General features: G+C 42.4%; 1 protein-coding gene across 1 annotated transcript in view; it reads left to right on the plus strand.

Annotated features, from left to right (window-relative positions):
* Positions 1 to 3,228: 3,228 nt before the first annotated feature.
* The window catches only part of elmod2 (ELMO/CED-12 domain containing 2), a 51,277-nt gene continuing 41,802 nt past the window's right edge, over positions 3,229 to 12,703 (plus strand). The window contains exons 1-2 of the mRNA XM_039750175.1: positions 3,229 to 3,391; positions 11,896 to 12,043. Of these exons, the coding sequence (XP_039606109.1) occupies positions 11,899 to 12,043 (145 nt within the window). The 5' untranslated portion in view covers positions 3,229 to 3,391; positions 11,896 to 11,898. The remainder of the gene's footprint in view (positions 3,392 to 11,895; positions 12,044 to 12,703) is intronic.

Below are 12,703 nucleotides of genomic sequence, written 5' to 3' on the forward strand. Positions count from 1 at the left end.
GTGTGTGTGTGCGTGCGTGTCTGTCTGTCTCTTGGGTGGGCCTGCGTGTCTGTCGCGCACACACACCTGTGTGTGTCTCTCTCTCTCTGCACACACAGGGAATGCACAGGAAGAGACTGAACAAGTGCCGTGTGGCCCCGCGCACGCGCACTTCACCAGAAGACACACACACGTACACTGGATGCACACAAGGGTTTTATTAAAGAGGATGATTTGGACCCTCTTCACCTGTAATTTGCACCTGTATATGCTCTTTACCATTGTAAAATCTCAGAGGGCCCCCCGTCCTGTTGTGTGATGGTATACACCCATTCTGTTAATCTGAAAAATCTCTTGGGGGTACAACCCCCCAAACTACCTAAACAACCAGGCTTTGATGGTACATACCTAACCCTCTCACTCTGACACTGCCCCTCTTTTTCTGTTGTGTCATTATATCTACCTCAGACCTTCTTCTTCTTTCGGCTGCTCCTGTTAGGGGTTGCCAAAGCGGGTCATCTGCTTCCATCTTTCTGTCCTCGTCATCTTACTCTGTCACACCCATCACCTGCATGTTCTCTCTCACCACATCCATAAACCTTCTCTTAGGCTTTTCTCTTTTGCCTGGCAGCTCTATCCTTATCATCCTTCTCCCAATATACCCAGCATCTCCCCTCTGTACATGTCCAAACCAGTGCAATCTCGCCTCTCTGACTTTGTCTCCTAACCATCCCACCTGAGCTGACCTTCTAATGTCCTCATTTCTAATCCTATCCATCACCCCCAATGCAAATCTTAGCATTTTTATCACTGCTGCCTTCAGCTCGGTCTCCTGTTTTCTGGTCAGTGCCACCATCTCCTACCCATATAACATAGCTGGTCTCACTACCATCCTGTAGACCTTCCCTTTCAGTCTTGCTGATACCCGTCTGTCACAGATCACTCCTGACACTCTTCTCCACCCTTCCTGCACTTTCTTTTTCACCTCTCTTCCACACTCCCCATTACTCTGTACTGTTGATCCCAAGTAATTAAACTCCTCCACCTTCGCCAACTCTACTCTTTGCATCCTCACCATTCCTCTGACCTCCCTCTCATTCACACACATGTATTTTGTTTTGGTGGTCTTCCTGACCTTCATTCCTCTCCTCTCTAGAGCAGATCTCCACCTCTCCAGGGTCTCCTTAACCTGCTCCCTACTATCGCTACAGATCACAATGTCATCAGCAAACATCATAGTCCACGGGGACTCTTGTCTAATTTCGTCTGTCAACTTCAGATATTAGACTATTTTTTGTCTACTATTTTTTAAACTTGGGCTATAATTTTTGTAAGAACCTGGCAACCCTGATCGACACCCCGGCACATGCATTCAAGGCTATCTGGCTGTGCTCTGAAACTGACAGTGCAAGATTGTTGTGCGGTATTATAGCGCCTCTCCTCTGCATTTAGTTGGCAGACACATAAGGGGGAAATAGTGTGGCATACGAGTTTCTTCTGAACTCAGGTGATACATAGCTGGGCAGCGCACACAAAGTGTGGCACCACTGAAGATCTGCTGCAAACAGCAATGAAGATTCCAACTGCCATTTTTAAGGGGCACTCGTCAGCAATCGACATTAAGAGGCTAATGCCATTCCTCCGTCTCTCGCACCCCCAGTCATTACAATTTACTAAACAGATTCAGTTTCACACCTCAATGATCAATGGACTTGACCTCTTTATTATTTTTATAATAGTCAATATTTTTTTTCACTTGTAAGATATTACAAACACAAAATGTTTTCTGATAAAAGGATAGGCTATTAACATAGAAATAACTCATTATACAGTACAAATTACCGAGTCTGGTCTGGTGCATAATAATGTGAAGTGTGTTAAGTGAGTGTCTGTAAAACACATTTATCCAAAATCGCATCAGTGAGCAGTATATGCTGTGTGATAGACGGCTGAGGACTTTGCCCGGTCGGGACGCCCTTCTGAGGAGAGGACATATCACCAGCAGTACCTCCCCCGTGACACGAGAGGCCAGCCACCCTGGTTACATCGGGGCCACGGGACTGGCGCTTAGAAGCTCAACATTGCTGGGGCCCATGGCCACCAACAGGGTTCACCTGAACATCCATGGCATGCCGCACTTCCGCCACACCCAGAAGTGCTACCGGAAGTTGCCCAAGGAGTACCTGGAGCACTTCCGGGTGCAGTATAAAAGAGACCGCCTCACTCCATTCCGAGAGCCGGAGTCGGGAAGCAGAAGACAGAGCTTGCGAGAGAGGAGTGGAGGCCGAGAAGAGAAGAAAGGAAAGACATAGCTGTACTGTGGGTTTGTGTATTGAGAGCTGGAAAAGGCAGCAAAGAAAATAAAAGTTGTTTTTGGGACATTGTCGGTCTGTGTTTCTGTCTGTGTCCGGGCTTCTTTTACAGCTGTTATTTGGGCTTCCCAGTCGTCGTGGGTACAAACGACTGCACTTGTGTGAATAACGGCAGCGGCAGACGAATTAAGAGGCCGAGTATATCAAATATAAGTCATTCATAGCATCAATGTACAAATCAGTCCTTTTAAATGACACTGACCCATCATAACGTGTCATCAAACATTCTGACGAAGACATGGGCCATCGCAACAATGGCAGATGCAGCAGCTTTCTTTTTGGTTGCTGAATGTGCAATATATGTTTGAGTATATTAAATGTATGTGCTGTGTTTGTAAATATGAACTAAGATATTCGTCTATATAATTTTCAATTGTTGCTAAATGCACTTCATATTGGTAATATATACTTGTTTTCAGTTTCTGAAAAATGGCATTCGCAAATCGCCCATCACAAATAATCACCCCACTGGCTTCATTCCTAGTACATCTACACGTTTCTACATGTTTGGTTTCCCCCATTTAAAACTGATGATAAAGCGGTTGGGTATTGCTACTAAAATTATAATACATTTTAAAAATGCAACGCAAACAATTTGGAGTACAATTCATAAAACATTCTACCTGAGTAGTGAGCAAAGCGCTATATAAATGTAAAGAAATACTCATTGAGCAAAGCGCTATATAAATGTAAAAAGTTATTAAATACGCCTAACAATATTTATTGCGTACCCACCCGGTAAAAGACAAGCAACTGAAGAACAACAGAACAGACGCAGCAGGCTCACTGAGTAGACGCGCTTATAGCGTCACCGCGTAGTGTATTCAGTGCGCAGGCTCCACGTGACGTATTTCCGGTTAGTACCGCTGCTGTGGCGACAACGACGGCGTTTGGGATTTGAGTGCCGCCGAAGGTTGTCAGATTGGCGAAAGAATGCAGGCATAGTCAAGACAGCTGACTGTGTGATTGATTTATTTTGGCAACTTTTCTTCGGATTCCACGGATTGTTGCTCATCTGCTTGGCCATTCATTACGTACAGGTGTGAGTTTTAAATCTAACGGTATCATTTCACAGACCTCGCGTTTCCTTTTAAACTTTTCATCTTTCTCTCACTTGTCATTTTTTTCTAGTAGAGACGTCCCGGGCCGTTAACGCTCTGTAGCATAAATTGTGAAACAAAAGCCGCTTTGCACGCGAGACTAATCCTGTCGAATTGCCGTGTTGTAGTTTCCCGAAGAATCGGAGGCAGCCTAAAGCCGATACGCTTAAACGTGTCTTTTGATCTCATAACTTTTTTACCCATTTTAAGGGATTTTATTTAGTCGCGTGGAACAGTTGTTACGCAAACGCCGATTTTATGTTTCTCTTTAATTCAGTCTCAGGGGCCCCAGCTTTCCAATTCATTGACGTGGCTCTTTGAATGTACAACTCCATGATGTAGTTCAGGGCTAATAGGGGTCAGGTTAGGAAGATTATACCAATCAAGGGGCCTTTTATCCAAAAACCCAAAAAAGATCGTAATTTAGCCTTTCAGTGTTTTTGGTGACTTTTTGTAATTGCAAAAGAAGTTTAAATTATTAGAAATAGCGGAAAGAGATTTGGATTCCAGAAACTTAGATTTTGTAGTTAGACTGCCAGTGTTTATCAAGCTGTCACATTCATTTCAGGCACGAGTATCATGCAAACAATTCACCCAGTGTTTTAAATTTCACATCTGTGAACAGCCATTCACTGAGTGCATATTACCGTTTAAACACACAGACAGGCAGAGTGTATTATTAAAAGACTTGTGCATATGGCTCGCTTTTTATGGCACGATTATGTTCCATTTTCAGTTGGCACTATATATCCTCACATGCGTTTCCCACTTTTACTTAAAAGAACACATCTTGTTTACATCTGCAGCATTTGTAACCTAATGAGGTACTAGGGTGTTGTACCGTGTTAGCCATTATGGATGTAGTGAGAAGTCAAGCTAAATGGCACCTGTTATTGGCTAACTACGAAGACTACAATATGCAAGAGGCAACTCGGGCCCTTTCTTCAAGCAAGATGTAATACAAAAACTAGAATGCGTTTATATTGACACAAAGACAGATACAACATTGGAAAACTTTTAAGTTCGGAAAAACTCATCAGAAACTTCAAAAGGCGTTGTTGGACAGTTATCAGAAGGTCTTGACTAGACACTGTTCTCTCTCACTAAATGAATCTTAGCCTGGAGAGGTCTATTCATTTTTTACATCTATGATGTCTCGCTTAAACGTTTTCCAATGTGGTCTCTGTCCTAGTGTTTATATAAACACAGGGTATTCCACCTTGCCTGAAGAAGGGGCCTGAGTTGCCTCGAAAGCTTGCATATTGTAATGTTTTTGGTTAGGCAATCGAAGGGGTCATTTTGTTTGACTTCTCATTACAACCTAATGAGGAAAATGACATTTTGTTGAACTAATGATAGCAGTTAACTTGGATGTATAAGGTGTAAGCGCAAGGTGGAGACAGTGGTACAGGTCCTGGTGGGTGAGGGATGCTCGATTACTCGTCTTAACGATATTCATGTGTAAAAATGTCAGCACGCTGCATGTCTGACAGTATACCTCCTGCTGAACGTGGTGCTTGCATTCAAATAAATGGTACCTGCCTCCTTGATTGAGGAGATATCTCCTGAATATCCTGTGAAGTTTCTGATGGCAAGCATGAGAGCCTGGTGGCAACTTGGTGTTGAAGTTACTGTGGGTTGTCTTTAATACCAGGGTGTTGTTCCATGATCGCTAGTATGAACGTAGTGAGAAATCAAGCAAAATGACCCCTTTTATTGCCTAACTAAATATATTACAATATGCAAACTCGGGCCCCTTCTTCAGGCAAAATGTAATACAGAGACTGGAATTATATAATTATATAGACATTAGGACAGATACAGCGTTGGAAAACTTACCGTATATAATCATGTATAAGTTGGGTCTTGAAACCCTGAAAAGTTGATCATAAAATCAGACCCCGACTTATACGCGCATTCAAAAATGCGACTCTTAATTTTTAACATTTTTTTTAACATCTTCTTGCCTCCTCCAATCTTGCATCAGTTTCTCAGACGCATCAAACTTTGTTGGAGCAGCACAGTTACCAATTTCTTTTGCCACTTCAACGACGTTTAAAACTAGCTTCATATTTTCTTCTGATAAAACACTCCATCGTAGATAAGGGATGCTGTTACAATAAAGGTGTATGAGAGTTTGAGATACACAAAACAGTGAAAATGTCGCTTTGGAATAGTTTGGGTATTACCTTGTGGTCACGTAGGCACGAGAGAGAGAGAGAGGTTTGGAGCACATTGCTGCACCCACATAGAAAATAAAGGCAGTGTGCTCCGTGGTTACTCTCTCAGGTGGGTGTTTGCATATCATCATCTCTTGGACCAATAGCGTGAGTTTTCCACATTCGACTTATACAACCGACATCATAAAATACCAGAAATTATACAGTAAAGTCAAGTCCCGACTTATCTGCGAGTATATCAACACATATTCACTTTTACGGCGAACTACTCCATCACTGGGAGCCTTGAGTTGCCTCGGGACGCTCTTAAGCGTGTTGTCCCTTTGAGGGGGAATCCCAAAAGAGTTTAGAAACCTTACAGTGCGTTAAGCATTTTTTTTTTTTTATTTTGTGTCCAAGTGTAGTGACTCTTCAGTCAAAAGCAGCTGTTATTGGATAGGTTTCCTTGTTAAAGTCGCACAAAAAGAAGATTCCAGTGAGCCAACAGATAGCAGGGATTCATTCCACTGCTTAGAGTGAAAGTCGTCTTACACAATAAACCTCCTCGTCTCCTTTCTCTCGTCTCCCTCAAACCAGCCACAAAAGTGTAGGTTAATTTGTTTCATGTATTTTTACTTTATTTTTTGTATTAATCATTTTTATATAAATATTTGTGGGTTGTGAAATGAATTATCAGAGTTTCCATTATTTCTAATGGTGAAATTCGCTTTGATATACGAGTGCTTTGGATTGCAAGCGTGTTTCTGGAATGAATTATGCTCTCAAACTGAGGTTCCACTGTAGTTGGTACCAAATCTGTCCTCTTTACCCTTTGTGGGCAAAAAATTAATGTAGATGGGATCCTGGTTAAGCCCTCGGCATACAGTGCATCCGGAAAGTATTCACAGCGCGTCACTTTTTCCACATTTTGTTATGTTACAGCCTTATTCCAAAATGGATTAAATTCATTTTTTCCCTCAGAATTCTACACACAACACCCCATAATGACAACGTGAAAAAAGTTTACTTGAGGTTTTTGCAAATTTATTAAAAATAAAAAAACTGAGAAATCCCACCTACATAAGTATTCACAGCCTTTGCTCAATACTTTGTCGATGCACCTTTGGCAGCAATTACAGCCTCAAGTCTCTTTGAATATGATGCCACAAGCTTGGCACACCTATCCTTGGCCAGTTTCAGCCCATTCCTCTTTGCAGCATCTCTCAAGCTCCATCAGGTTGGATGGGAAGCGTCGGTGCACAGCCATTTTAAGATCGCTCCAGAGATGTTCAATCGATTCAAGTCTGGGCTCTGGCTGGGCCACTCAAGGACATTCACAGAGTTGTCCTGAAGCCACTCCTTTGATATCTTGGCTGTGTGCTTAGGGTCGTTGTCCTGCTGAAAGATGAACTGTCGGCCCAGTGTGAGGTCAAGAGCGCTCTGGAGCAGGTTTTCATCCAGGATGTCTCTGTACATTGCTGCAGTCATCTTTCCCTTTATTCTGACTAGTCTCCCAGTTCCATCTCCACAGCATGATGCTGCCACCACCATGCTTCACTGTAGGGATGGTATTGGCCTGGTGATGAGCGGTGCCTGGTTTCCTCCAAACGTGACGCCTGGCATTCACACCAAAGAGTTCAATCTTTGTCTCATCAGACCAGAGAATTTTGTTTCTCATGGTCTGAGAGTCCTTCAGGTGCCTTTTGGCAAACTCCAGGCGGGCTGCCATGTGCCTTTTACTAAGAAGTGGCTTCCGTCTGGCCACTCTACCATACAGGCCTGATTGGTGGATTGCTGCAGAGATGGTTGTCCATCTGGAAGGTTCTCCTCTCTCCACAGAGGACCTCTGGAGCTCTGACAGAGTGACCATCAGGTTCTTGGTCACCTCCCTGACTAAGGCCCTTCTCCCCCGATCGCTCAGTTTAGATGGCGGCCAGCTCTAGGAAGAGCCCTGGTGGTTTCGAACTTCTTCCACTTACGGATGATGGAGGCCACTGTGCTCATTGGGACCTTCAAAGCAGCAGACATTTTTCTGTAACCTTCCCCAGATTTGTGCCTTGAGACAATTCTGTTTTGGAGGTTTACAGACAATTCCTTTGACTTCATGCTTGGTTTGTGCTCTGACATGAACTGTCAACTGTGGGACCTTCTATAGACAGGTGTGTGCCTTTCCAAATCAGGTCCAGTCAACTGAATTGACCACAGGTGAACTCCAATTAAACATCTCAAGGATGATCAGGATGCACTCGAGCTCAATTTGGAGCATCAAGGCAAAGGCTGTGAATACTTATGTTACATGTGCTTTCTCAATGTTTTTATTTTTAATAAATTTGCAAAAAGCTCAAGTAAACTTTTTTCACGTTGTCAATATGGGGTGTTGTGTGTAGAATTCTGAGGAAAAAAATGAACTTAATCCATTTTGGAATAAGGCTGTAACATAACAAGATGTGGAAAAAGTGATGCGCTGTGAATACTTTCCGGATGCACTCTAAGTCTGTAATTTGGGGGTCACCTTTGATCAGCTTCTTACTTTTCAACCACACATTAGCTCAGTAGTCCAGACAGCTTTTCTTCATCTGCATAACATTGCTCATCTGCATCCTGTCCTCAGTGTGAAGGATACTGAAACACTCAATTAATTGCTTTCATCACTACACTTCTTAACAAATCCAAATCATATTATGTGATGTCATCCACTGTTAAATTCTGCTACGTACTTCTAAAATTTTTATTTTTATACTGTATTGAGGATTTCTTCTGTTCTGTGTATTGTATTGTATTGTATTGACCCCCTTATTTTTGACACCCACTGCACGCCCAACCTACCTGGTAACTGGTCTCTCTTTGAACTGCCTTTCCCGAAGTTTCTTCCATTTTTTTTTCCCTACAACGGTTATTTTTGTTAGTTTTTCCTTGTCTTCTTAGAGAGTCGAGGCTGGGGGGCTGTCAAGAGGCAGGGCCTGTTAAAACCCATTGCGGCACTCCTTGTGTGATTTTGGGCTATACAAAAATAAATTGTATTGTATTGTACCTGTCTATAGACTATTGCAATGCATTGTTTTATGGCCTACCGACTAAGTATATCAATACAGTGTGGTCCAGATCTAATTATGAAAAGGTGAACACATCGTACCCGCTGTTCAACTGACAACCGTCTCCCCGCCATTTTGGAATGCAGGGCAGATGCTGCCATCTATTGGCAACAAAGAATTTTTTGTGAATTCTCTATGTAATAAACTTAATAAGTTATAGCGTAATGAAAGTTGCATAATTAGATCTGGACCACCCTATAGATTACAATATGTTCAGAATTCTGCTGCTCATTTACGTACACACACCAAAAAATCTGCTCACATCACTCCTGTCCTCTACGATTTGCATTGCTTACCAGTTTCTTCAAGAAGCAAACATAAAATTATTCTTCTCACCTTTAAAGCCGTTCATGGTTTAGTCCCTCATTATCTGTCTGAGCTGCTGCTTCCTTACACTCCTGCCCGTGCATTAGGATCATCAGATGCCAACTTACTCACTGTACTTTGATACAGGTTAGCAACTATGGGTGGCCGAGCTTTCAGTGTGATGGCCCCTAAAATTTGGAATGCTCTTCCTCTCAGCCTTCGCGAGAAAAATCTATTATTCATTTCAAACTCCTGTTAAAAACACATCTTTTCAATGAGTATTATTCATATTCATGTATGTAATTTCTGCTGTCTTGTTAATGTATTTATTGAATTGTAAAGTGTCCTTGAGTGTATGAAAGACGCTACATAAATAAAACATTATTATTATTATTACAGCCATGTGACGCGATTCCCCAAGGGTGATCTGGCTCACAGGACCCTCATTGTTGAGGACCTGTTCAGCAGGACCAGGTCAAGGGCATGCCCACGTAACACCTGGCAGCGTCCTTCTTGGGAGTTGGCCTGGACTGTGTGTCTGCCTGGGGGAATGCCAACTAGAGTCCCAAGTCGTTTTTGTCGTGTGGTGAGTGCAGCAATGTGCTGTGCCAGTGCATGCTCCCCAACTTGACCTGACCTGACCTGACCTGACCTGAGGTGGTAGGCAGCTGTACCCTGTCCCAGCAGGACTGAACTCTGGGTGTGCGACTGCACTGGGTGAACTGGCAAATTTTCTACAGTGTCATGCACACGTAACATGACTGTCCGGGGTTACTAGTAATCCTGATGGTGTAACTGGATTCCATGTGAAAGCTCACAGTTACTTGACAAGAATTTGTAAACTTCATCCAGGAGCCTCCTGCCAACCAGGCCTTGAGTAGTGTGAGATGGCATTGCAGCAGCACTGTTCCTCCAAAGTTTGATTGTTTTAAGTAATATCATACAAAACACCACCTGACATATGCTTAGACTATTGCTACTTTTTTAATTCCTTAGGTTAGTATGATGACTACCGTTATATTGGACACTAACAAAATACCCGTCCTTCGCAGCGGAGAAGTAGTGTGTTAAAGAAGTTATGAAAAAGAAAAGGAAACATTTTAAAAATAACGTAACATGATCGTCAATGTAATTGTTTTGTGACTGTTATGAGTGTTGCTGTCATCAAGGATTTGACTCTCATTATTTCTTTCAATCAGGTTCGTATTTGGAGGACGTGTTGTTATGAAGTTATATTCTGTGTTTGTCAACCGTTGTAAAGATAACAGATTTCATTCATCAAAGTGTTCACTACCCAAATCGGTACTCATGAATCTAAGATGTTTAACAGGCATTCCCGGTATTAAGTTGTGGATTTGCCTGCGAATATTTAGCAGCAGCGTGTCTATGAACGTAATTTAAACTTAAGCTTTACACCTTGCTTTCCTATTGATATGTCCACAAAGGCTTGTTCAGCGTCAGAGGGTTGTTCCTTTCTTACTGCATCAATAAGCAGCTCGTCTTCCACTTTATCGGAGACATCACACACTGCATGCACGGGTTTACCTTTCCCAGCCCTTCAAAGTCAGTTTACGTGAGCCGCTCAGAGTACATGCATCGAAGCTTCTCCGCTTTGCTTGTGCTATCTTGTGCGATGTTGCGATGTCCACGGCTTTATTTAATGTTAGCTCAGACCCGGCACTTAAAAGTTTCTCTCGCACTTTTGCTGAGTTTGTGCCAAACACTATTCTATCCCTGACCATCTCATCTTCATTTGCATAAGCACAGTCCTTCACCAGCAATTTTAACCCCATTACAGCAATTTTAACTCCGTTACAAAGTGATCAAAAGTCTCGCTTATACCCTGCGTTTGCTCATTAAACTTGTATCTCGCAAATATCGTATTCATCTTAGACAAACGCCAGCGTGTCTATGATCCTAATTTAAAGTTAAGCTTTACACCCTGCTTTCCTAATCGTTTGCATAAGCATAATCCTTCACCAGCAATTTTAACCCTATTACAGCAATTTTAACTCCGTTACAAAGTGATCAAAAGTCTCACTTATACCCTGCGTCCTCTCATTAAACTTGTATCTCGCGAATATCATATTCGTCGTAGGCATGACAAACGCCAGCAGCAGCCTGTCTATGTACTTAATTTAAACTTACGGTTTACACTGTGTGCTTTGTTTCCGCAGTAGCTGCACTCATGAATATGCTTGTATGTGTCACTCGCTTCATATTCTTTTGCTGCCGTCTCAGTTGTGTAATGCGTTTTTTGTTCAGCGCTCTTTAAAGCTCTTCCTTGTTCTCTGCGTACTGCGTTCACAGTCCGTTCACGTGAGCCGCTCGGAGTACATGCATCGAAGGTTCTCAGCTGTGCTTGTGCTATCTCGTGCGATGTCCACGGCTTTATTTAATGTTAGCTAAGACCCGGCACTTAAAAGTTTCTCTCGCACTTTCACTGAGTTTGTGCCAAACACCAGTCTATCCCTGACTGTCTCATCTTCGTTTGCATAAGCACAGTCCTTCACCCGTGAATATTTAGCGGCAGCGTGTCTATTGGATTGCCATTGACGGTCGGCCTTATATGGGCAGGCACTCAATTACGTGGGAGGCGTGACGATGAGGGACGCAACTCCACCTCACACGGCGACCGAGCTGCAGGCTATGGCCGTATATATGTACATAAATAGGTTCCAGTTATGACTGTTACACGTAGAATTTCGAAATGAAACCTGCCTAACTTTTGTAAGTAAGCTGTAAGGAATGAGCCTGCCAAATTTCAGCCTTCCACCTACACGGAAAGTTGGAGAATTAGTGATGAGTGAGTGAGTCAGTGAGTGTAGATCATGTACCTCCAAGTTCTTTTTAGGAATAAATCCTTGTTTCTTTTTCTTTTTCCCAGAAAATGTTTCTAAGCATCTGGAATTACCTGCATACAACCTTCTTTAGATATTGGCTGAAATGGTTGATCAGACAGGTCACCGGGAAATGTGAGCTTCAGAGAATCTTTCACAGCTTCATTCAAGGAGCAACAAGGACAATAAAAACAGGTGCTGACATTTTGTGTGGTGTTGACGGTGTGATGTACTCACAGGATTTGCATTTGGTGTATTTATGTATGTTTGTCTGTCACATGAATATAAAAGTGCTTGTGTGCTTTCATCTGTCCTTAAGGGAAGAATCTACTTAAAATTATATTTTTAATATGTATTTACCCATTGTAGTTTGTCGTGGTGGCCGAGAAAAGAAAAATTTGAACTCCTGTTTTCATGCTAAGCATGACAGATCTCTTGACCAATGATTGAGGGGAGAGGTGGTGGTTCTAAAGTGCAGTATTATGGGAATGCGTTTCCTTTCTATGGTGAGCGCTGAACATCTCTTCTCTATACAGTAAAACCCTGCAGTACGAACGTACTTATGCATGTACAGCCTGCAGCACGACCATTTTTTTTGTGTGAAGCACAACCGAAGAAGTAAACATGTTCCCCTGGTCACCTCCCACGTCATAAACAAAGCCTTAAAACGTTAAGTGTGGCGTTAACCAGTGCTTTGTAAACAATGTTCCTTACTGTGCCTGTGATATTACTGGTATTTAGTGATTATTTAGTGATTTTTACTAAATAATGATGAGTCCAAAGAAAGCTAGAGAGGTCAGCACAGAACCAAAGAAGGCACAACGATCAATAACAATAGAAACAAAGAAAGAAATG

This window comes from Polypterus senegalus, chromosome 4, assembly GCF_016835505.1.
Source record: "Polypterus senegalus isolate Bchr_013 chromosome 4, ASM1683550v1, whole genome shotgun sequence".
Classification (NCBI taxonomy): Eukaryota; Metazoa; Chordata; class Cladistia; order Polypteriformes; family Polypteridae; genus Polypterus; species Polypterus senegalus.